Here is a 24,759-nt window from a genome sequence, read left to right on the forward strand (position 1 = left end):
GAGCTGGGAGCTGTGTTTTAATCTGTTCTTTCTCTCCCCCCTAGAAATATCAGCCTGACACAGCCATTAACTGAAGCACCAAGCTTCTAGATGTGCAGCCTCTAGGCCAACACGAAGGGTGTTTGTGATGGAGTCTGGCCACCAAACAAATGGCCAGTGTCCACCACGACAACTCGCCCTCACATTTGTTTCTCTACGGCAAATTCCATGTCTCGAAACACAGGCTGACAATACTTTGATGAGTGGAAAAAAAGGCAGAGAAATAAGAAAGACCCATTATCGAGAATCCATTTTCTAGGCTACAGACATGATACCAAGAACACAATAGTGACTCATCTAATTCCTTGTTGGAGCCTAACACTGTAGGATTTATCATAAAATCTTTAGGCATGTTAATGGTGGCAAATTTTATTCCTGGAGGAAATGGGAAAGTAAGTTATTCAAATTTAAATACACGGTAAAGAAGAAATGAATGCTGTGAGGAAATGAAGGCCAGTTATTTAAAAAAAAAGGATTATGTGGTGATGGCTTGCTTGCTTTCTTTTTTTCTACATTTAGAAATATTGTATGTTTTCATTCTTATGTCAATTTTTTTTAAAAGTTTTATTTATTTTTTTGATAGAGAGAGACAGTGAGAGAAGGAACACAAGCAGGGGGAGTGTGAGAGGGAGAAGCAGGCTGCCTGCCAATGCGGGGCTGGATCCCAGGACCCTGGGATCATGACCTGAGCCGCAGGCAGACGCGTACCAACTGCATTGTTGGAGCACCCAAGTGCCCCTTATGTCACTTTCCTAGATTGATTTCAAAGTAATTTATGTTGCAGACTCTTCTTACACGAAAAATGGTAATCCTAGAATATATTCCTCCGTTATGCTTTGAATAAATTATTTGTACATGTAAGGGAAATGCAAAGAGAAGCTTTCTAAAACTTGTTAAAATAAAGGGAATCTTTTCTGCTAGAGCTCTCACTCTCTGTCGTTACTTCCTTCCCGAATGCTCTCGGGCTTCTCCCTGCCTTAAGAGATTTGTCTGTTGGGCCTGATTTTAATTTCCTCTGTAGGATGTCTTCTTCCCTTGGGAGATGAGATGCAAGCTTCTTTTATATATTAGTGCTTTCTCCTGTTACAAATATAAAAATAGAGAATCCTTTCCAGATGACTTACACAACACAGTCTATTTGGTTAATTATCATCTGGTTTTCTCATACCTTCGTTATCCTCAAGAACCTCAAATCAAGGTCCCATTTGTTTTCATAGCATCATAAAATTTTACTTCATTCATTGTTTTTAAGATAGCAAATCCTCCTTGAATTTCTTGTATTTATCTATCTATACTGTACATTTATTTGTCAGGATTTTATGCAAGTGATAGACATCCCACTCAGACTAGTAAAAGCAAAAGTGACATTATGTTCTAGAGATGGGTGTTTTATGATGATCACACATCAGTGTGGAAGGACTTAATGCCACAGAACTATACTTAAAAAAGTGAATTTAGGGGTGCCTGGGTGGCTCAGTGGGTAAAGTCTCTGCCTTTGGCTCAGGTCATGATCCCAGGGTCCTGGGATGGAGCCCTGAATCGGGCTCTTGGCTCAGCGGGAAGCCTTCTCCCCACCCCCACTCCCCCCGCCTGCCTCTCTGCCTACTTGTGTCTCTGTCTGTCAAATAAATAAATAAAACCTTAAAAAAAAAAGGTGAGTTTATCAGCCACCCCTCCCGGCCCTCCCACTGGCCCTGCCCATTCTGGGAAGCCTAAAGGAACTTCAGAAGGGGGTATCTGGGGGCTCAGTCCGTTAAGGTCCGACTCTTGATTTTGGCTCAGGACATGATCTCAGGGTTGTGAGACGGAGCCCCACATAGGGCTCTGGGCTCAGTGGAGAGTCTGCCTGGGATTCTTCCTCTGCCTCTGCCCCTCCCCCCCACACTTGTGCTCTCTCTATTAAGTAAATAAGTAAATAAGTCAAATCTCTAAAGGGACTTCAGGAAACTCTCTTTTCTTCAGTGTCTCTTGGAGAGTCAGTATTTAACTCCTCAGCATCCCTTTCCTTCAGCACGTGACAGAGCCGTGTGCGGAGTGGGGAGCGGACTGTAGTGTGGGTTACAGGTGGCTCCACGGAGAAGCTGGCCCTTGAACTGTGGTTATCAGCTTGGGAGCAATTAAAAAAAAAAAAGAGTTCTCAAAGTAGAGTGATCAGCTTGAGCAAAGGTGTAAAGATGGGAAAAGTGAGGTAAATAGTTGACTTTGGCTCTCGAATGCCCTGTGTGGTGTGTGTAGAGAGAAGGGGAATGGTATAGAGAAATTCAACAAAATTGGCTGGGAAGAGCGAGGAGTCCCACTGGTGTTTCAGACATCCCTGGAGAACGAAGGGGGATGCGTGAGGACAGTGGCAGCTCATGAAGAAGGCAGAGTCCTGCTCTGGGGAATTGGAAGTGGAAGGAGTTTTGGAGAAGGATTATCTCAGTAAACATTTTCCACTCCTTCTATGCGACTTTTTATCTTCATTCACAGGATGGTCTTTCCATCTCTCTGTCATTTTACAGGACCTCTCCTAAAATCTTGTAGGCAAACAAGAATCCATCATGTTCTGGTGTCTGATCTCAAGGATTACTCTTTCCTTCTATCTCATTCAAGTGTCTTAGAGTTGCCTGCGAATTGTCTTACTTATAACCCAAGCCCTCATGCTCTTTCCAGTCTTATTCTGTCCATCAGTGGGAAGCAGAGAGAACATTTCCGTCCAAGATTGAAGGGCTTTGTTGCTACATATCTTTTCCTCTGGGGCCAATTACACAAATGTTTTTCTGGAAATTCTGTGGGAGTTGTGTATTCTGAGCTGAACTGCAGACGTTTTAGATCTGGAGAGGACCTTAAAAAAATAAATAAATAAAAAACAAAAAGCATGACATCCAACCCACTCATTTAACAGATGGGAAAACTAGATCCCACAGTTGTTAAATAACTCTGTCATCCTTTTATTACCTCAAAGGATATCCATCTCAACGGTGCACCTTGAGGAAGAGCAAATGAGTGATTCAGCACCATTATTGCTTTGCTAAGAAGTGGAAAATAGCCTCTTCCAGATCCGTTACCCAGCCACTTTCCCATTGCTTAATTTCTCAATTGTTTTACACAACAATTTCAAGTGTCTTTCAGATACAGAATAGAGTGTGCTATTTTTGCTCTCTCCCTCCAAGAGAGTCTATTATGTCATTCTCTTGTTGAGTCACTTGAATTTTGGTGGCTGTGATGACACCAGCATTTTCTACATTAAGGATCACTAGTATGTTCCCCCACTGAAATCCATTTGGGGAGCGTTCCAGCCTTAGTGAAAATCTGATTATCTGGACAGGTTTAGAACCTTTTAATAAAGCCCTTGTGGTGTTTTCATCATATCTGACACCCTGGATCTTTGTTTCTTTATGGGTTTCGACTGACTGAAAAACACATGAATCAGTCAGGAAACAGGAGGTGATTGTGATTATTTAAATAGCCTAGTAACGTCTAAAATAACCGGGTCATGAAAAAGGTGAAAAGTAAATGAGATGCTCTCTATTTCTCAGCACCACACCAGGCTTTCTTGGCAAATGGTGATGAGAAAATAGTTAAAACTCCTTCTTCATCTTCTTGCTCCTTTTATGGGCTGGCGATTTTATAGATCAGCCAGCCCTGCCTTCTTATTTGTGATGGTAGTTGAACTTTTTTTTTTTTTTTTTTTTTTTGGCCGAAGGAATGATTTTGGTTGTTTGTTTTTCTATTAGCGTGTTTGCTTAGAAGCCCGCCACCTTGGGTTTCGTGCCATTTCAGGACAGTAAGATAGTGTTTCCTGGAAGCTGATGCTTTGAGGACAGAAGTGGTTTTCTGCCGGAAAAAGGCCAGGAAAGGTAGTTGTGTATGGGATGATGTTAGTGCAGAATGGAAAGTCTCCTCTTTCCCAGTCCTAGGATAGGAAGAGGAAGAGGGTGAGGTACACCTTTATTCAGTGTCTCGGAGAGAGGTCAGCATGGCTCCCCTCCCGAGAACCGAATCAGTTCCTAAAAAAGAATTCTGATGGGTCAGCCTGGGTCATGTGCCTTTCCTGGTGGTGAAGATAGCTGCTGTAGAGTTTCTAATGAAGAGTTTCATCCGAATCACAAGGATTTAGGAGGGTCATTTCCTAAAGTGGAGGGAGGGCGGACAGACCAAAAAGTCGGGATTTTTCCTGCAGCAACATCTGTCCTTTGCAGCGCATGGATTAGCTCACAATCCGTACTCCAGAGCAATGTGTTGCATCCCTGATAGGATGAACCTTGGAGTAAATATCGCTGTTCTCCCTAAGTGAGATACTTTCAGGGTGAAATAGCCACTCATTTCCTTGGTTGAATAAAAGTACTGTTCCTGTATATTGCTTACAGATTGGGACAAAAATGTTCAAAAACCATACCAGACACACAACATTTTATTATTATTTAAAAAAAATTTTTTTAAAGATTTTATTTATTTGACAGATGAGAGAGAGAGGGAGGAGGAAGCAGGTTCCCCTCTGAGCAGAGAGCCTGATGTGGGGCTCGATCCCAGGACCCTGAGATTGTGACCTGAGCTGAAGGCAGAGGCTTTAACCCACTGAGCCACCCGGGCACCCCGACACACTACATTTTAGATGGCAGTTTTGTACTCTGTACCTTCACGCGAGATGTTCTCTTAAACCTTCACAGCAGCCGGAAGAGGCAGGTAATTTCCTTTCCAATTTACAGATACGGAGACGGGTCCTGAGGGGCGATGGTTCAGAGCTGGTCGGGGGTGGGGTGGGCGCAGAGCAAATCCGTGAACCCAGGTCCGTGTGGTTTTGTGATCTCTCTTCGATGCTGCAGCTGTGTGTGGAGAACTGGCAGATGCTGCTGGTAATGAAGGTTGTGAAGTTGAATACAAATGGAGGAGGAAATAGTGTCATCAATCCTGACACAAAAGTTTAAGTCTTTTAAAGGCCTTCAATATGTTACGGCTCTTAGGATCTCTGTTTGTTGCCACATAATTAGGCCCAAAGTCTTAATTGTAGGTCAGTTTCCAAAACTGCATGCCCCTGTGCCAGTAGGATTTATGTTGAGACATTGACTTTAATTAAATGGCTCCTTAGGGGCGCCTGGGTGGCTCAGTTGGTTAAGCTGCTGCCTTCAGCTCGGGTCATGATCCCAGGGTCCTGGGATGGAGCCCCACATCAGGCTCTCTGCTCAGCGGGGAGCCTGCTTCCTCTTCTCTCTCTGCCTCTCTGCCTACTTGTCATCTTTGCCTGTCAAATAAATAAAATAAAATCTTTTAAAAAAAATTAAATGGCTACTTAGTGACAGGCTTAACATATATCTTTTAAAGTACCAGATTGTTTTTTTCTCAGAAAGCTGGTCCACCACGAATGCAAATGTGTATCTTCCTTACCAACAATACATAGAGATGTTTATTTCAGTTAATTGCAACCGTCAAAAATTGGGAGATGTTTCCCTAATTCATGGTTTTAGGGGTAGGTTAAACGGGAAACTATGGGTTTCCTGCTTCACACTTTCCCATTTGAGTGTTAAAGTGACTAGCCCCTGCTGACTAACTCCCCGCCCTGAGAGAAGCTTAAGCTGCCAGAAACTTGGGCTTCTGTATCCCAGCCAATGCCACACAAAATAGCCTTTTTTTTTCTACCAGAAGCAAGAAAGAGCTTCAGGTGAAAAATTGGGGCTGGCTATTTACTTCTTTTTTTTTTTTTTTTAAATTTTTAAAATTTATTTTTAGCGTAACAATATTCATTGTTTTTGCGCCACACCCAGTGCTGCATGCAATCCGTGCCCTCTCCAATACCCACCACCTGGTTCCCCCAACCTCCCACCCCCCACCCCTTCAAGCCCCTCAGATTGTTTTTCAGAGTCCATAGTCTCTCATGGTTCACCTCCCCTTCCAATTTCCCCCAACTCCCTTCTCCTCTCTAACTCCCCTTGTCCTCCGTGCTACTTGTTATGCTCCACAAATAAGGCTATTTACTTCTTAGTGCTTTTCAGCAAACAGAGTAAAATATACCAGCACATTTTGCTTAGATTTCCTGTACAACCCAACATGGAAAATTCTGATGAGAGACTGAAGATGAACTATAAATTTGCTTCTTAAACACAGCTGTCGGTTCTTTTAGTCGCTGAGTTCTGGTTTGGCCTAACCTTGCGCGTCCATCCAGGAAGGAGACCTCATGACCCGCTGGTCGGGCAGGGGCTTTGCTTCTGCCGTAGCCATTGATATCATCTGGCTTTTGTGTTCTCGTTCTTTAAGGTTTCTATTAAAAAGGCTATTCCGTGGCTTAATTGGTTAGGCGCCCCACTCTTGATTTTGGCTCAGGTCATGATCTCAGAGTCCTGGATCAAGGCCTGCGTCAGGCTGCCGGCTCAGTGGGGAGCCTGCTTCTCTCTACCCCTCCCTGCTGTCCTGCTCACACACGCTCACTCTCCAGCTCTCTTTCAAATAAATAAACCTTTAAAAAATGCAATTACACATAGACATATGTTTTCACATTTAGTTTTTATTTTGTTTTTTTCCTATCCCAGCTATATCAGAAATCAATGTTATATGTAAAATTTGGAATATATGCATGAAGAAATGAAAAAAGGAGACAGTAACTCACCTGTAATGTAATCACTAAGAGATAAGGACTACTGATTTGTTGGTATATTTTCCTCTTACTTCTGTCTTGATGCTTGCTTATTTACGTCTGTGTATATGTACTTCAAAATACAGATTTGTTATTCTTGTACATTTTTCCTTATGCAACCAAGTTCTTTTTGCATGTACGCATGTCTGTCTGTGTGTCAGGTTTGGCTATCTTGGATATGCTTTTGTTTACTTGTTTTCCCACTATATGGCAAACAAATATATTTCCAAGTCTTCAAAAATTCTTTGAAATATAATTTTGAAGCTGCATAGTATTCTGCCATATGGACGGGCTCTATTTTATTTCATTACATCCCTAAGATTAGATAATTAAGAAGTTTCCAATCGTTTTCTCTGCTAAACAACACCCTGATAAACATCTTAAACATGAATCTTTGTGCGCATCCCTGATTGTTTCCTTAGGGTATTTTCCCGCCATAGTTACAGGGATAAAGAAGGTGAATTTAGGTGAAACTCATTTGAATGCAACCTTTAGCTGTGGACTCCATCTTATTTTTTAATTCTTTGTCCTTTAAATTGACTTGATTGCCTTAAAGTGATCCCAAAGTCCACGTAGCAATAAAGAGACCTAAAACATATTTTAGGAAAGATTCTATACTCCTGAAGATATAAACGCTCTATCGCTCAAGGTCACTGTGGTTGAGATGTGTATCTTTCTAACCAGGAATGAAAGAGTTCTAAGCTTGTTTACTCAAAAAGTCTAGTAAACCAGATAATTAAAAGTGTTAGAACTGTCTTATTTGCAGAAACTTGCAGTTGGTTTACATTGGCCCTTTAAAGAGTGTGTGACTCAGTCGCCAAGAGCTTGGCGATATGCAGGTCCAATGCCATTATTTGCTCAGTAACAGCTTTATGCTTAGGCTTAGCATCTCGGGCTGATAATTGAGGCGTGATGAGCCTGCACAGCACTCGAGTGTATAATAAGCCTTGCTTAGCTGGAATAGAGAAATATTTACCGGTGCTCTGCTAATGAGCTGTTCTTTATATCATTTAATTAGCTGGATTTATCTTAGCTAAAGTTAAATGTGCTTAATATATTTAATAGAGGTCTTGAAATAACCCATGTTGAAGTCAATGAGAAGAAGTGCAGAAAAATGTTAAGCAGACTTTCTGTAGAATAATCACCACTGCAGACATTAATTGGTTTCATCTTAGAAATGTGAGAAACCTGGTTGGAAGATACAACGCCAGAAATAATACTGTCTGTATTATAACACTTCCTTTATAGACCGCTTGTGCAAGCAGAGGTCCCGTGTTCTCCTCTGGAAGGCACTCCTTATTCAACCGGACCCTGTTTTGAGAGATGTACCAGACTGTGTTCGATGGGGGACAGCTTACTGAGAGACTATTTTTTGAGTCTGTGTATGAGGCAGAAGTCATGTAGAGTCAAAATTATCCTTAAGAATCACCTTTGGAAGGCTCCCTCTTGGAGTCCTACCCTCTCTCGCTGAGGCCAGCACAGCCTGTCTTGCTTGCAGAGTTGGAATGGACTGCTGCTTCTCTGAGCCCCGGATAAGCAGTTGGCTTGTTTTACGGGCCAAACTGTATGAAAAATATTCTTTAGACACTAGAATCCCACTCATCTCTGTGAGATGTTCACACTGTGAGAAGCTTGCTGCAGTGAGACCCAGGGAGGCCTGGAATCATGTTTCCTTCTCTTCTGTCTTTCTCTCACTGTAGGGTGTGAGCTGGCTGAGCGGGATGGCTGGCATGCATGTGTATGTGTGCGTGTGTATGTGTGTGCGTGTCCCTGCCTCCCTCCCCCATAGCGGGTGTCACTGGATTCTTTTGAGTGAAGGTATGTGTTATGCGACACCACAGCAGTTGCTGTGATGCAGAATTTTTACCCACATAGAAGTTCTTCTGGGAGGCCCATACGGTGACCTTGTTGGCTAACACATATCATAAAAGCAGAGCGGAAGACGTGGGGTGAATGAATGTGTTATTTTGAAACTATCCTATAATGATACTGTAATGTTCCCTTCTCTCCATTCAATGAGCATCGATGTACTGAGGACCTACTATGTGCTAGGCGTTAGAGACACAGTAGTAACCCTGCAGACTCAAGACCTGCCCTTCTGGAAACTATGGTCTTGGTAAGTTTCCTGAGAATTAGCCATTGCCTAGGCAACAACAGACTGGGGAATCTTTAAATCTATAGAGATTCAAATGTTTGGTGCACAAAATGCTCATTTTGGGTTCTCGATTTGGGACTGTATGGTGGAAACAGTTTCTTTGAGAACTACCCATTATCTAAACTCACATACCTAGTGGCTGTAGGAACCAGCCTCAGAGGCCAGAGGACCTCCCTGTGTCAGGTCGGTGTGCTCTCCCTGGATCACTACCTGCTTTCAAACTCTTGGCCCTACAACCGCCTGATGTCTGGCATCTTCCGTGTCCACCATCACCAGCCCCTCCTTGCTCCAGTTCCCCATTCTCAGGACCTGTATGCCTGCCATTAACTCCCTTCCTTCCCCCAAAGTAGAGGCGGCGGGGTGTGTGTGGATGTGTGTATGAGAGAGAGAGAGCCAACAAAGTAAATTCCTGTGCATGAGTTTACTTTTGGTTACTGATCCTTCATTACTAGAGTGCTGGTCACAAAACTGGAGAAGAGGACAAAGGGATTGGGTGCCCAGTTGCTCATGTTCCTTTTGGTTCTTTTGGTCTCGAGCTCTTGATCTCTCCTTGGGCTTCCTCGTGCCGTGTCCTCTCCTGCTTGCTGTCTCTCACTCTTCCTCTTATCTGAGCTACGGTTTACAACCTGCCTTTCTTAGTGAACACTTAGGACCTTCAGAGTCGGTGAAAGAAGGAGGAGACTCTGCTGGTGGGATGGGGCAGCAGGACTCTATGACCCTGACTTGGTCCGAAATTCTTGTGCGCTTCAAGACAGCGTACCAGAAGTACGGCAGAGTCTACGTAATTCCCAGGATTAACACGCTGTGTCTTCCCAGATGGTTGATTTTTTTTCAGCCGTCAACTAATAAACACTGTTCTCCCATTGAAGCAGACGTGAATCTCTTAAAGCCTAAAATGCAAAATATACAGGAATTTTAAGTTAAAAAATTATTTTTGAGTCAGGCATCCAGGGGACTAGTTCACTCATGTAGTCTGTTACTAGTACTTTGGAGGAAGAGTTTAATCCTGGCTCCTTGGTTCACTTGGTTGAGATATGCAGGAAGCACACAAGGTGTGCGGGTTGCCTTCCCTGCCTGCTTCCCACTCCCTGAGGTGTCCCCGGTGTCAGTGCTCGCCCTGAAGGGGCCCAGCTCTGCGTGTCATGCTTCCGCGTGCCTGCCTCTACCACAAGTGCTGCTGACGGTGCTTCTGGGTTTCCCTGGACCTGCTCAAAGGGTAGGTCCTTTCTATCACCCTTTAAGGGTGAATAAGGTCTATTCCCCCTTAAAATTGAGGGTGACTAGTGCAGGACAGTGGGGAGTGGCTGTAGCCGGGCCTCATGGCATCAGAGCAGGGACATGTGCTTAGAGGATGGTCACGGGGTCCGTCTGGTCCTCTGCCCTCTCTTGGCTCACAGGTGCAACCTGGAGTCTACATAACATGCGGGGGTGTCCGCAGCCCCCAGGTGAACCCTCCTGACGAAGCAGGACACGAGTAGTTACAGGCTACAACACTGGCCAGAGCAGATTTTTGCCCTGGACACTTTCCACTCTGTCACACTCCATCAAAGGCCGTAGGAGGACATTTGTCCCTCTAACCTTTCACTCTCCTCTGTGTGGAGCCGAGACCACGCTCAGCTTCTGTTTCTGACCTCCTTTGAAGCTGAATGTCTCCATAAGGAGAGGAACGAAATCCAAGTCCAAGGGGACTGACACTTTGCCATCATGGCTTATAGCCGCCAGCCCCCTCCTCTCTCCAGGGCAGAAAGTTCCAACAGGTGGGGGGACCCTTCTCTCTTAAGGTCTCCCTTGCAAGAGGAGAATTTGCTTCCTTCCTAATCTCGGGAAGAAGGCTATAGAATAAGATAGGCATGTGCCTTCTGGAAAATTCCCGAGTGGGCCAAGTTGGTCTTTGATGCCTTCCCAGCAGAGGCAGCTCAGTGGGATGGGAGGGGCCCAAGCTCTGGAAATCAGACAGATCTTGGTTTGAAGCCAACCCCAGTCCCTCCCGAGCTTTGTAATGTTGGTCAGGCTGCTCACATTACCGAGCCTCCTGTAAGAGGTTGAGGTGAACAAGAACTCACTGTTAGTGGCAAGGAGGAAGCAAAGTAATGAGAAGTGCTTGGCATATAGTAACAACTCAGTAAATGCTCCTCGTGGCTGCTCTGTGTCTCTGAGCCTGGTGAAAACCCCGGTCCTCCCCATGCCCACTTGCTGATGATCTCTATTTAGGAGTCAAGAAAAAAAATTAAACACACTATTAAATAAATGATTTCTCTGTGAGATGCGACTGATGATAATCTCCTAACTCACTCAGGTGGTCAGCCTAAAGGGGAAACTAACTCAAGGGGATTTTTGTTCCTAATAGAAGTCTTTCAGGGGGCAAGAGTCGGTTCCCACCGTTTCTGAGGAGACTGTGCTCTGCCCCTGTTCCTTCAGGTGAGGCCCCAAAGTAGCCTCGCTCCCGGCAGCCCTCACCTTCTAGACGCGGTCGTATTCTCCCTCCCTCTGAGACCAGACTCAGGCCCTGGTTCTTTGTTCTCCTGACTCATAAGGCCGCCTTGTGCTGTGTCCAGAGGCGGCCCGCTCATCTGTCCATTGTACAGACATCAGAAGCAGTCATTTTAGCACTTAACCCTTGCTGAACGCTTTTAGTAGTGATTTCCATAAACTATTCAGTTCTAGAGGAAAAAAAAATAAAGTAATTAAATAAAAGACCAGCAACTGTTCATCTTTGTACGCGACTGGTGGATTGAGATGTGTTGAGAAAGCTTCTGAGGTTGTATCTGTGAGAGAGGAAAGAGTCCTGCTTGATTTGTGATGTCTGCAGAGACACCGGCACGCAGGGCAGCTCTGACTGAGTGTTTGCTGCGCCTTTCTCCAGCTCTGCAGCCACTGGTCATTCTATCATTTCCCTCTTCGTTTGCTTTCCTACTTGAGAGGAGTCGGAGTCAAGGTGTTTTCAAGCCAGGTTTACTCTGGTAAATGATTCAGCAGGTTGAAAGCTCGTTTTCAACTCAAACTTGCTTTCGTTAACTTTTCTTTGGTTTTCTGTAGATTTCTTCTTTATTGTCATGGATGTCCATTCACATGAATAATTAAGAGTTGTGAAGTCAGGGTCTTGGATCCTGAGGTCCATAAACACATCAGGATCTGGTTCATTCGAAGAAATTCCTCAGAACATCTTACCTTTTCAGCTCTGAAGAGCCATGAGCGTGTGAACCGTAGGCACGGAAATGAATTACATTCATGAATCCCTCAAGCGACACAAAGCGAAGAGCTTTGGCAGGGCTGGCTCTTGTGTTCGCTTTGCCTTTTTCTAGACGTCTGTTTCTCAGATAGCCCAGGGATGAATCACACCATGTTCGCAGGGATGGAGACCCACAGCCTGCGGAAAATGGATCATTTACATTGTGTTTGGGTTATTCTTCTCCAAGGTTCCATTAGACCCATCTGAAAGCATTACAATGAAAGGAATTCTTAAAAACTAGACATTGGTGTGGGGCATGGCTTAGCTTTGCCCACCCACCTCTCCCTGGGAAACTGAGCTAGTGTGTGAAACCTGGAAGTTGAAGCAGCCAACAGCTCTTTCCAGAAGTTGTGTTTCCCCTGCGCTCTTCCCCTGGGGGGCGAGGGGAAGGGGAGGTGGGGTGCCAAGAACTAAGGAGAAGCCCCCAGCCTTCTCGCTGACCTCTGTTAGGTGTTGGGGGGCACTGCTGGCGGGTGTAGGGGTGGCTGTCGGCACCAAGCATTCTCCATTAGGAGTCCTGTAGATGGGCCGAGGTCACACCTTCGTTTTGACCATTTTCTATGGAGCTGGAGAGGAACTAATCTAGAATGCTGAACAAATCTTAAATATCTCTTGGAGGATCCAGATAAAATTACACATTTAGAAAGTCTGAGGAAAACAATTTTTTAAAGTTTGTCAGTACTATCCAAGATTACCAGAAAACCACAACCTCATAATGGCAACAAAAACCCCCACCACCATCTGGCATCTTCTCTTCTTTCCTTGCCATACAATTTATGGAGGGGGGAAGGGGACTTTCAAACTTGACTTGCAGGAATCTGGTAGATTCTGTATAAGCTGATTCTCTTTGGAGGCTGGCTCAGAGTACCCAGGGATGTATGCTTCTGCCCCATTCCTTTTTCTCTGATTTGCCAAATGTGGAAGTTAGGATTATTCAACCATAGGGGATCTGATTTCTTTCATTCTGTAACGTTTTTGGGGAAAGCGGATTTTGACTCCATTCTGCCAGCCCATGGGTGTGCTCTCCCTGGCTGGTGGACCCAGAAAAGGTATATGACACACTCATGAAAGGTCACCCTCGGTGATCGGTGGTAATTGCCCGAGTTAGGATTGTAAGAGCCATGTTTCAAGTGGAAAAGGGGTAGGAGCAGTTCTTTTTCCGACGCACTTTATCTCCTTGCTGACCACGGAGATGCTGGAATGATAGAGATCAGAGGAGTCCTCTGAGAGGTCACAAAAAGTAAAAATCCGCTCTCAGAGAGAAGTAACATAATAGGCCATCCACGGGCACAGCTGTTAAATCAAGGGTGATTCTTACACTGGAATCAAGGAAAGGAATGAAAAGAATGTTGTGCCAGGACTTACACAACGAGGGCTCTGGTAAGAATGTCCTGGCCTCACGGGCAACCTGGGACTGGGACTGAACGGAGTTTTTCTGGAGTGGAGGCCGCAGGTCAGAGCCCCGGGAGCCCCCTCCCCACCTGTTGCAAGGCTCAGAGCAGGAAGACCCCTCAGACACCTGCTGCTTCCCTCCGAGTCTTGATTCTTTTGTTGCTTGTTCTGCGGTCACTTTTTGGGTAAATCCAAACTTGGTCCCCAGGCATCTAGCAACTATCCCAAGTGCGGCAAGAAAAGGTTTCATTTCATTTAGTGCGAGGCCACCTTTAGTAAGGTTTTAGTAATTCTTTAGTTTAGTAATTTAATATCCCACCTCCCATTTCTCTTTTAGTCAGCCAATCATTTTGGTTTGAGGACTGATGAATTAAAATGTAGGTAAATTTTTCTTACTTTCCATGAATGAAGTACACCGAAAGCAAGCAGGCTGGTTTACTGTCTCAGGTATAGACATCAGGAGTGCAGTTCCGAGGGGTACTTGCTTTGTTAGGATATAACTTTGCAGATTTATTTTATGGGGCTCTGACACTGATGGGGAAGGGAGAGACTGGCCCCATAATGTCCTTTACCACCTATGTTATCTTTGATAACCTAACCAACCAGTACGCTTTTTCTATATTATTTAACACTTTTGAAAGTACTTTCCACAATCATCTACTGCCTAGCAGAGGGCAAACCCCATGACAGCAGGGACTGTGTTTCTTTTTGTCCGTCTTTTTTTTTTTTTTAATTTTAATTGTCATTTATTTATTTATTTATTTATTTTTAAAATTTTTATTTATTTATTTGGCAGAGAGAGACAGAGAGGGAACATCAGCAGGGGGAGTGGGAAAGGTCCTCCCGCTGAGCAGGGAGCCCAATTTGGGGTCGATCCCAGGACTCTGGGATCACGACCTGAGCTGAAGGCAGAGGCTTAACCACTGAGCCACCCAGGCCACCCTTGCCCATCTTCAAATGGCAGATCTAGCAGGGAGACCAGTAGATGGCAAGGGCTCTGTGGTATTATTTACTGTGATAGAGAAGGGGGGGAGGAGATGAGGGGAGGGAGGGAGGAAGGGAGGAAGGAAGGAAGGAGGGATGGAGGGAGGGAAGGGAAGGGAGATACATCCTTTCTACCTTATAGTGTCTTCCCCGCCACCATTTTTGTGCGGGTGACCATCCCCTCTTAGCTGAAATTAGCTGCCACAGCCTTCCACGTGGTCTCCCTGTGTCTCGTAGATCCTGCCCTCCCAACCCATTTCCATACCACAGCCAGTCTGGTCCTCGTAAATATGATTCTGAAGAGTCACTCCTTTGTGCTAAGCCTCAACCCTTCCCGTTTCTCTTAGGATAAATGACAAAGTCTTAGTGGGGCACACGAGTGTATGGAACTCTGTCCTGCCCACCCTGCCAGCCCCCTGTCTTGCTTCCCAGGCTTCAGCCTCCCTGAACTTCTCATGTTTCCTCACACCTGCTAGGCTCCCCCTGGCCTCTGGGTCTCTAGATGTTATACCCTCAGCCTGGAGTCCCTTTTCCCGTGTCACCTTAGGGTCCTGGCTTTGACGTTCTCTCCTCCCAGAAAGCCTTCCCTGATGACCTGAGGCTGGCTTGGGTGTCCCTCCTGTGTGACCCCCTAGTTCTCACTGTGATATAATTGCTTAGTTTTCTCCTTCCTCACTAGGTTCCAAAGATGCTCGAGGAGTGGACTGTGTCTTCATCACTGCTGAATCCCCTCTACCCAGCGTAATCACCTCGTGTAATGCCTGGAAATACTGACTGACAGGGTCAGAGGAGGGCAGTGTGGTATAGTCGAACTAGCTCGTGATTTGGAGCCACCAAGGTCTTCTCAGTGGCTGGCCATCACCTTGAGCCATACTTAAACTCCCCAAATCCTAGTTTCTCTCCCTGGGAAGTGGGATGCAATCATTGCTTCAGACTTCATGTGGTTGTCACGAAAATGCAGTGAGATGCGATAAAGCAAGCAGTTAGCACAGAGCCCACTGTGGAATGAGTCCAGTAAATCTCTCTTTCTTCAGCCTCCCCTCCCCTTGCTGCCAGCTAGGTGAGCTGGGGATTAGAATAATGAAATTCCAGCAACAGATACAGAGGCTTAGTGCCGTGTTTCTAAACCACCTGCTGGGCAACTGAGACGGTTTTTAAAAATACACCCGCCTGGGCCTCACCCCATGGTTCTGGGATGTGATTCAGGAATCTGTGGGGTTTTTTGTTTTTTTGTTTTTTCAAGTTTCTGATCCTCAGCCATGATGGGGAGCCTTTGACCTAGTCCCTGACCTAAACCAAGAATCCTGCTGTGTCGCCTTTGCTGGAACACCTCAGGAACGGGCACGTCGGGGCATTTTGCAGTCCCTGTTGATCCCCGGACAGCTGCTCTCATAGGAAGCAACTCCCTTACTTACCGGGCACAGTTCTGCTTCCCACCACACCTAGCCTTTAGGTTGGTTCTGTCTTCTGGACACAAACAGATCGACGTGCACAGTGTCTTCCACACGGCTTTTCTTTACGTACTTGAAGTTACTGTGTCCCTTCGAAGGTTTTTCTTTTTCAGGCTAAACATCCCTGTTCCTATAAACTTGAGTTTGCTGACTGGCGCCTGTGGGCTACATCCGGTCCACAGATGTGTTTTGTTTGGCCTGTGGTTTGAAAAATATTGAATAAGTTGCCAAGGCTTAAAAATCAGGGCATTTCACTGAAACGTTTGGAGCTCCAGCAGCTCTTGGAAACTCGAAGCCGCAGCCGTGGTTCCAGCTCTGGATGGGACATAAATTCTCCTGAATGTTGTGGTCTTATCCGGTGCATAATATTGCCCAGCCCCTGACACCTACATCATGACCTTGCATGTTTTTTTAGACCTTACGTTATGCTTGTTATGTTTTCCTAACTGTCCGGAGTGTCATCTGATCTCATCTTTGAAAAAAAGTTAATTTTTATAATGATAAAAATAATATTGAATCCTAATTTGGTACTTAACAATAAAACAGTACTGGAGATAATTTGGGAACTATAGAAAAAATGTAAGACAGAAAATGTATGTGCCAGTAGCTCTGTAGAACATTTTTATTACGGTCCTTTCACTCCTTGTTTTTCTGTGCATGTTTATATATGAGGAAGCTGGGGTGACACCGTAAGTAGTTTCACACACTCCTTTTTCCACATTTTCTACAGCTTATTGAAGTTGCTCAAAAGACCAATTTTTAATAACCGAAATATTCCATTCTGTGATTATAACTTTTAAAAAATTTGGGGAAAATAAGCAACATGAAAGTGGCTGTGTTAGCCGCTGTGAAGTGTATCATTTGGGGCATTTAGTACATTGAGGGTGTCGTGCAGCTGTCATTACTGCCTCACTTCTAGAACATTCTCATCACCCCAAAGGGAGCCCCTCTACCCCTGAAGCAGTCACTCTGTATTCCCTCCTCCTTGCAATCCCTGGCAAACACTACTCTCTTCACTGTCCTGATGAATTTGCTTAATCTGGGTGTTTCACATAAATGGCATCATACAACATGTGGCCTTTTGGTGACTTTTGTGGCTTCTTTCACACAGCATCACGTTTTCGAGTTTCATCCCCATTGTCACGTGGCACCAGACAGCATTCCTTTTCTGGCTGAGTACTATTCCGTTGTGTGCTTATCCCACACTTGTTCACCAGCTGATGGACGTTGGGGATGTTTGCACCTTCTGGCTGCGGGGATTGTCCTGTTTCAGACATTCAGGCACTACTTTTGTTTGAACACCCATTTTCTAGTTCTTACGAGCATTTCTCTAGGCGTGGACATTTTGGGTCATGTTCTCATTTCTCCCTGTTCTCACCAACCCTTATTTTTTGTTTCGTTTTCCTTAGCCATCCTAGTGTGTCTAAAATGGTAGCTCATTGTGATTTGGGGATTTTGATAGGGATGCATTGAATCTGTAGATTGCTTGGGGTAATATGGACATTTGGACAGTATTAATTCTTCTAACCCATGAATATGGAATATCTTCATGGTCTTGATTTGCATTTCGCTAATGATTAATGATGCCGAGCATCTTTTCGTGTGCCTATTGGCCATTTTATATCTTTCTTGGATTTAAATAATGCAGTAACGTACTTAGCTTTGACATCGATGCCTTCCTAATTTTTACTATCACGAATATTGTTGCTGTGACTATCTTTACTTAAAAGTTTGCCTGCTTATCTAGTTATTTCTATAGGAGAGCTTCCTTGAAGTGGGATTGAGGGGTCAAAGTGTGATATTTCTATTTTTTTAAGAGTTGATTTGTTTATTTGGGAGAGAGCATGAGCAGGGGAAAGGGGCAGAGGGAGAGGGAGAAGCAGCCTTCCATTCCCACTGAGCAGGACCTTGGGATCATGACCTGAGCCCAAGGCAGATGCTTAACCGATTGAGCCACCTAGACACTCCCAAAGTATAATACTTCTAAGGTATGGATATGAAGGATCAGATTCAGTATGGACTGTTTGAGGATCATACACAAGTTACCTGGAAAGCCTTCTCAAAGTGCCTGTGTTCGGATTTTGATCTCTGCATCAAACTCATCAGGGTGGGATCCAATTTCCCAGGAGGTTCTACTCTGCAACCCAGCTGTGAACCATTAGCCAAATTTCTTTGCACCCAGCCAGGTCTTCCCCGCCAAAAAAGGTACTTATAACTGCATACTAGTGATAATCCCAATATTCTGACCAGTTTCAAGTGGGTTGGTTGGTCCTGCTCTTTCCACTGCTGTGGGCCACATGCTTGGTGGTCCCACTGCTCTCTTAGACTGACCTCACCATCGCCTGGACCCATCAATGGGTTTTTTCCTCGTAAGATCTGTCTTCCCCTTGTCATTCTTGGGGAGCTGATGGTTTTGAATTCATCTTTTCTGGTGAGGAAACAAGTTTCTGCTAACTTTGTTACTTGCCGTAGCTATTTAACACCAATTCACCAAGGCTAGAGTAAACCCAAGTCTTATGGCTTCTCAGATAAGTTTCTCTCTGTTTCCCTCATTGGACTTGTCTTGACGTTTTTGACTGGTCATGACTTAGGAGGAGAAACAGAGTTGTGCATGCCGGTTGAACTCAGAGCACTCCAGAAGACAGAACAGGTCTCAACACATCTGGGCAGGCTGTTTCTGTCCCCACACCCTGGTTTTACTGCCTTTGGCCAAGCCCCCGGTTCTATCCCTGAGAGGAGCAAGGGCAGCCAAAAGTTCCCCTTAGTCAGGACAATGGGACCATGAACTCAAAAGAACCATGATCTTGTGTCTTAAACCACTGGAATGTTGTATGTTGACTAGGTAACAGTTGCTAGGTGCTTTGATGTTAGATGTGTGTTACAGTTTCCCAAATCTAGATTTGACCTGCAAAGGCACTAGTGGCATCTCCATACCATTTAGAGCTGATGTCATGAGGAGGCTGGTGAGGAGCCACCTCAGTTATGCTCAGTCATGTGACGGGAGGCATGGGGACCCTGGCTACCTCCTCCACACCCAGTCTCAGACCTCAATTGCCTTTGTGGTTGGACTGGGGCAACAGAAGTCGAGGGCTTTTCTTTTTCTTTCTTTCTTTTTTTTTTTTTCCCTCCTACTGCTGAATAAGAACACACAGCAAATTAGGTTTTATTAAAAGTGAATAATTCCCTCTTCTTATTGAAAACCCTTATTTTCTGCCATGTGACTGTCAAGATTATGTCTTTGAACTTGGCATTCAAGTTAACATCCTGGGAGTAAACCTTGTTTTTCTTTTTTTAAAGATTTTATTTATTATTTGACAGAGGGAGAGAGATCACAAGTAGGCAGAGAGGCAGGCAGAGAGAGAGAGAGAGGGAAGCAGGCTCCCCGCTGAGCAGAGAGCCTGATGTGGGACTCCATCCCAGGACCCTGAGATCATGACCTGAGCCAAAGTCAGAGGCTTAACCCACTGAGCCACCCAGGTTCTCCTTGTTTTTGTAGAATGTAAAAAAGGTATGGAAAGTTTATTTTAGACCGGAAACATGCTTGGTGGCCCTGCTGTTCTGACAGAGCAGGCTTAAGCATCACCTGGACCCATTAGTGGGTTTTTTGCCTGATAAAATCTGGTGATCACCATAGACTTGACTTCCTTGTGGTACTGCCTCGGTTAAAAATGACGTGGAACTTTTAAATCTCAAGTCTTAAAGATAAAATCACATTACTTTTCTTATGCCTAATTCATTTCCAGAACTTTCTCACAGAGCTACTTAGACACAATATCAAGGAATAATACATATCTGGCACAAGCACTGAGTTCTCAAATCTTATTTACCAGTATGATGAAATTTAGAACATGTTATAAAATATGGTTTATATTTAAATGGACTTAGGTGACTTGCAAACATGGCATTGCACACAGAGTGGAAGACCAACGTTGTAGTGGCTGGTTTATCAATCACAACACTTTTTTTGGCCTTTTTATCATTTTTTTTTTTTTAAATAACAGTGCTTTTAACAGAGTTTTCGATTCTCGAAAGAACTCAGGGTTTGGTTGGATTACAGTCACTTAAACTTCGTTATTACTTTCTTCCATGTTGTTCATGTTATTTTCCAGATGGACAGGAACAGTGTAAATGACGCTATTGTTTCAAACCCACAGAACAAGGTGGGGTGTGTGTGTGTATGTGTGAGTGTGCGAGTGTGTGTGTGTGTGTGTGTGTGTGTGTGTCAGCAGGCGTAGGGCATGGAAAGGAGAGGGAGGGAAGCGATTTAGAGAGTATGTTTACATTTATGCTGGCTGGAAGTAGTGTGTTTTAAATCAGCATTAGTGTACTGCTGGGAGGTACTTAAACTTGGGATTCTTTTATGTCTTTGGGCAGAGGCTGGCTGGGGGTGGGAAGAATATGGGAGAAGCTGTTTGGAAATGCAGTGGCTTGGAGCTGCTCGTTGTCATTCTCCCAAGCACATACGTGTCTCAAGTCATATATATGGCTCGTTTGTCACTCCAAAAGACAGTGTTTTTGTCCATTGATCTAAATCATTCCCAGGCCATGTTCAGGTCCTTCCTCCTCCACACACACCACTGACTTCTTGGCTCTTCTTATTTCCCCTTTTCCTGAATCAGAGAAGGCTCCCAGACCTCCGAGCCATGTCCCTGCCTGTCACTGTACTGAGGACACCCTGACGTCCACTTGAGTGAAGTGTACGGGACTCAGTTCAGTCCTGGGTGACAGTTAATTGTTCTGGGTGGGTCCGGCTTGTTTTCCCAGCTCTGTCTGGCACTCTCTGAGGAAGGGACTATGTCGCGCATTTCTTTTGTATATTATACAAAAATAGCGTATAGTGGGTATTCAGAAAATGCCCTCAGCTCTGGCAGCACTTCTCTGTGAAAGGCCCCGACCAGCCTAGATCCTGGCAGAGGCTTATTTGTTGCACCACAAACTGGAAACAGCCTGAATGTTCAAATGTCCTGTGCTGGGCCCATGTTATGAAGTACGACAGAGCTGTTAAAAGAAATGTGTTAATCCCATGACGACTGACCTGGGGGATGTCCTCAATATATTACTGTTTTTACAAAGAGCAAGAAAGGGAAAGAGTAAGTCCCACTTTTGTAATCTCAGTCTGTGTTTGTGCGCAGCAGCAGGAGCACGGGGAGAGGTGTGGAGGGCTGTACGTCAGGCTGTGAACCCTGGTGGTGGGAGAGGTTAACTTTGTTCTTTACTTGTCTTTGTCTTACTGCAGTGGGACGACTACAGAGGTTAAAGCCCAGCGAATAGAAGAGGAAGAGGAAATGGGTAGAGGTCTTGTGCCTTAGAAAGTCCCTTTCCCCCTAATACTTCTTTCGACTTTCCAAACTTGGTATGATTGGGGGGGGGGGGAAGTGAGTTTTGTCCCTTATCTAAACTTAAGAATTAGGAAGTAAAGATAGCGTGATACTTGAGTTATTTTTTGGCTTCAGCTCATGACATGAAGATAAGGTTTCTTTTTACCCAAACCTAGACAATGAAGGTAGCGCCCAAACCGAAAGCCTTGAGGCTCCGGTTTTGTGGTGGGGCGGGGAGAGCGGCAGCAGGTTGCACAGATGCGAGATGCTCACTGACTTCAGAGCCCCCGGAGCTTCCTGTCCCCAAGCCGAGCAGAGCCGCGCAGGCAACGGGAGGGCTTGCATGAGTGGGAAAGTCAAGAGAGCAGATACTGCAGGACTTCCGGGGCTCCCCAGCTGAAGGTCGGGGCGGCTCCGCTCCCCAGAGCCCGGCATTGCGTGGAGGAAGCTGGTGAGAGTCTTTCTGAGTGGAGGCAGCCGGGCCTGAGCAGCTCGCTCTTGTAGTTCATTTACCTTTTAGACTCCCGTCTTGAGCACCAGCAGAATGCTCCTCTCACCACGGAGGAGCCTCTCGCCCCAGGCCTCTCGCCTAGGCTGTTGTGGACATCACCTCACGTACCGCATCACTCTGGTCTTTTCTTCCAGTTCATCATTCATTTCCAGAGAAAGGTCCAAAGCACGCCTTGTGGGTCACTCTCCTGCTCAAAAACCATGCATGATTCCCCAGTGCTGTGAAGAGAGTCCCAGTTTCTTAGCCTGGCATTCAAAGCCTTCTGTAATATGACCCAGGGCTGCTGCTCAGCTTACCTCGCTTGTCTCGTGCTCCAGCCGAATGAAACTGTTCTATGCCCGCTCCCCGCTCAGTCTTCCCAGCCTCAGTTCACATTCTTCTGATGGGACCACCCACTTCCCATTCTCCCCATTTCTGCCTAAGTCCTCTCTAGTGTTCAATATTCACTTCGAAGACTACGTCTTCCAGGAGACCAGATGTGATTGCTCTTCCTTCTTAATGTACTTCTATGTGCTTTACCTTACACCCAAGTCATGTATGCTCACGTATTTCCTCCTACACCCTGGTAAGGCCTTAACGGCGAGACTGACTATACCACCTCAGTGTCCGAATTTCTTAAGCTTAGCAGATTTCTTAGGTTTAATCGGTCTTTATTGGATTAAACTGAATATGGGTGTTACCTGAAATACACCAGATTAATTTAAAAAAGAAAATCCATAACCTTCATAACTTATTGGCAGGGTGCTATGTAGAGAAGTAAAGGAAATATGAACTGGGTTGGTGTTTCTGCAAGGAAATATGTAACCATCCTTTTTTTTGGCAAAATTTCCCATTTTCTATTATCTAATGGTTTTCTGTCTTCTGGACTCCTCTCTTCCTGTTGTCTTATCATTTCCCTTTGATGTCTGTTACTGAATGCCCTTGCCAGGACATTGGATGGGGAAATGGAGAGAATCCCTAATAGATTTGCATTCCTTGTGACATTCCTGGTTTTGTAGGCAGAAGGGGACCCTCCCGTCTTCTCAGGCAGAGACTAACAGAGGTCATGGTCAACTCTCTGCCTTGGAGAGTGGTTTGAACACAGGGCCAGGAAGGTGAGTCAGTTTCACACATTTCCCTGATGCCTGACTGGCTCCCCGTGAAGAGGTGGTAGAGTGTGACTGCTTTCTCCCTTTCTCAGGAACGCATATAGAATTCAAAGAAAAAACACTACAGAGAGGAAAGGGAAATTTAAGGGGAAGTTCTCATGGGGTTTGAAATGATGTGGTTGGGCAAAAAAGTGGCTTTTGAGAAAATCCAGGATCTGACAAATTTCAGACAGATCCAACTTGGAGTTTGCCTGAATCATGAGTGCCTTCATGTGATTGAGTTAATCTATGTATTTCATATATGGTGAGTCCATCCCTCTCAAATATAGCAAGAAGTTGCCAGCTTCCTGGCGAATGCCTTTTATTTCTACACATTGATTTTGTTGTTGTTATTTGTAAATTGCGTTGCTTCCGTTCCAATTTCTAATATTCCTCTAAAATTATAATTACTCTAGATCGTAATAAAATATTGCTGTGGAAATAAATAATTTTCTATCAATTTTTTTCTTTAGGAGTACTATTTTATTGTTGCCTGTATTATGGGAAGGGAGATACATACCAGATATTAATAAAAATTGTCTTGTGTTGTATGATACATCCTAAACTGAGAACCAGTTTCTGTCTCTGAGCAAAGAAGTTACACTTTATACATGTGTTATCCTGAAAATCATCTGACTATATAATTTTTTCCCATAGAAATCACTAAAATGGCTTATATTGGTTAACGTATCAAATCACCTTTCGTATTTGAAACTGCACGAATTTGATGTGCTATGGGATACAGTTATACAAAGAATGTAACCAAAACTAAGATAAGAAATAAAACCTCTGTAACAATTTTTCAAAACAGGAAACTCTCGTAGAAATGCGTTGTTCTTTTTTTTTTTAAACTAAAATTACACTGATTTAATTGTTGTCTATCAACTAACCTCTCGGATCCATTGTGCTCTTGTTTAAATTAATTTTCTTTACAAGTTAGCTCCCGAGCACTATTTAATTAACTTAGCTAAAGTTTTAATCTGATCTCAAGTCATTTGAAACTAGACAGAGTGAAAAAATATGTGGGTAGTTGGCAGCAGATCCCAATAAAAATATGGCATTTGGCAGAGTATGCCTGCCTTGTTTTGCTTTGCTTTTCTCTTTATGGATGTGGCCTATTTTTGAAATGCTATGATTTAAATTCAGGGATCAAGTGACAAGTCTGACAAAACAGAACTGACTTCAGCAGAGGTTCTGTGGGAGAAAAATGGAAGCGTTCCAGGAACTAAAGGAAGTAACCTCAGTTTCACCTGGAAACATTAGTGTCTCGGGGGCAGGAGATTTGGGCTATATATAAAGAATGAAGGAAAGTGGCCAAGATGCTGAGCCAAACCTGCATCCAGGAATAGAGTGGCATCAAAGAGCTGACAAGCGTAACTGTTGTTTCCACCGTGGCCTTGTAAGTAGCAATCAGAGAGCCTGAAATATGGGAACATTGGAAAGTTCTTTCCTGTGATGCCCTGGATTGTGGCAGTCGTCTTCTAACTGGGTTCTCTGGCTCCCTTCTCTTCTCCGATGATTGGTGCACATCGTGCACGGATTAAATGTTTGCAAAAACTCCGTTCTCTTACTCAAGACCCCAGTTCCTGTTTGCCCGCAAGATTGGGTTGAAACTCCTTCCTTGGGCCTCCTTCCACCCTTTTATTTACTTTTCTAACCTCTTCATTGGCGGTTCCTCAACATGAAAGATTTACTCAGTCCTCCTCTTCAAAATCTAGGTTTACACCCACCTTCTCCATAGTTCTCACTCCAGTCCTCACTGAGCCCTGACTTCAAAATATTTTGTACCTCTTTGTTTTGCATCTTTTGGCAAGATTGTCTTACTGTTTGTTACTTTGTTGAGAGTAACTATATCTAGAAATACCCACATGTAGTCACTATGTATGCACCTATATAAGGTGTAAATATACACACAAATGTATAGAGAATATATATATAAAATATAT

The 24,759-nt window shown here is 44.4% G+C and overlaps 1 protein-coding gene across 12 annotated transcripts in view; it reads left to right on the forward strand.

Moving 5' to 3' along the window:
• Positions 1 to 24,759, forward strand: part of ANKRD44 (ankyrin repeat domain 44) — a 311,506-nt gene that overhangs the window by 78,845 nt on the left and 207,902 nt on the right. Inside the window, exon 1 of one of the 12 annotated variants that reach the window (XM_032860173.1) lies at positions 15,153 to 15,160. The exons of 10 other annotated variants lie outside the window; for them this stretch is intronic. Coding sequence is in view for 1 of the 2 variants with exons in the window: in XM_032860165.1 (XP_032716056.1) it covers positions 15,412 to 15,420 (9 nt within the window). In the remaining variant the exon portion in view is untranslated. Of the gene's footprint in view, positions 1 to 15,152; positions 15,161 to 15,385; positions 15,421 to 24,759 lie in introns of those variants that run through there. One more of the 12 variants, XM_032860165.1, reaches the window with a different exon arrangement.

The sequence above is a fragment of the Lontra canadensis genome, unplaced genomic scaffold (genome assembly GCF_010015895.1).
Source record: "Lontra canadensis isolate GAN:19392208 unplaced genomic scaffold, GSC_riverotter_1.0 scaffold18, whole genome shotgun sequence".
NCBI classification, from domain to species: domain Eukaryota; kingdom Metazoa; phylum Chordata; class Mammalia; order Carnivora; family Mustelidae; genus Lontra; species Lontra canadensis.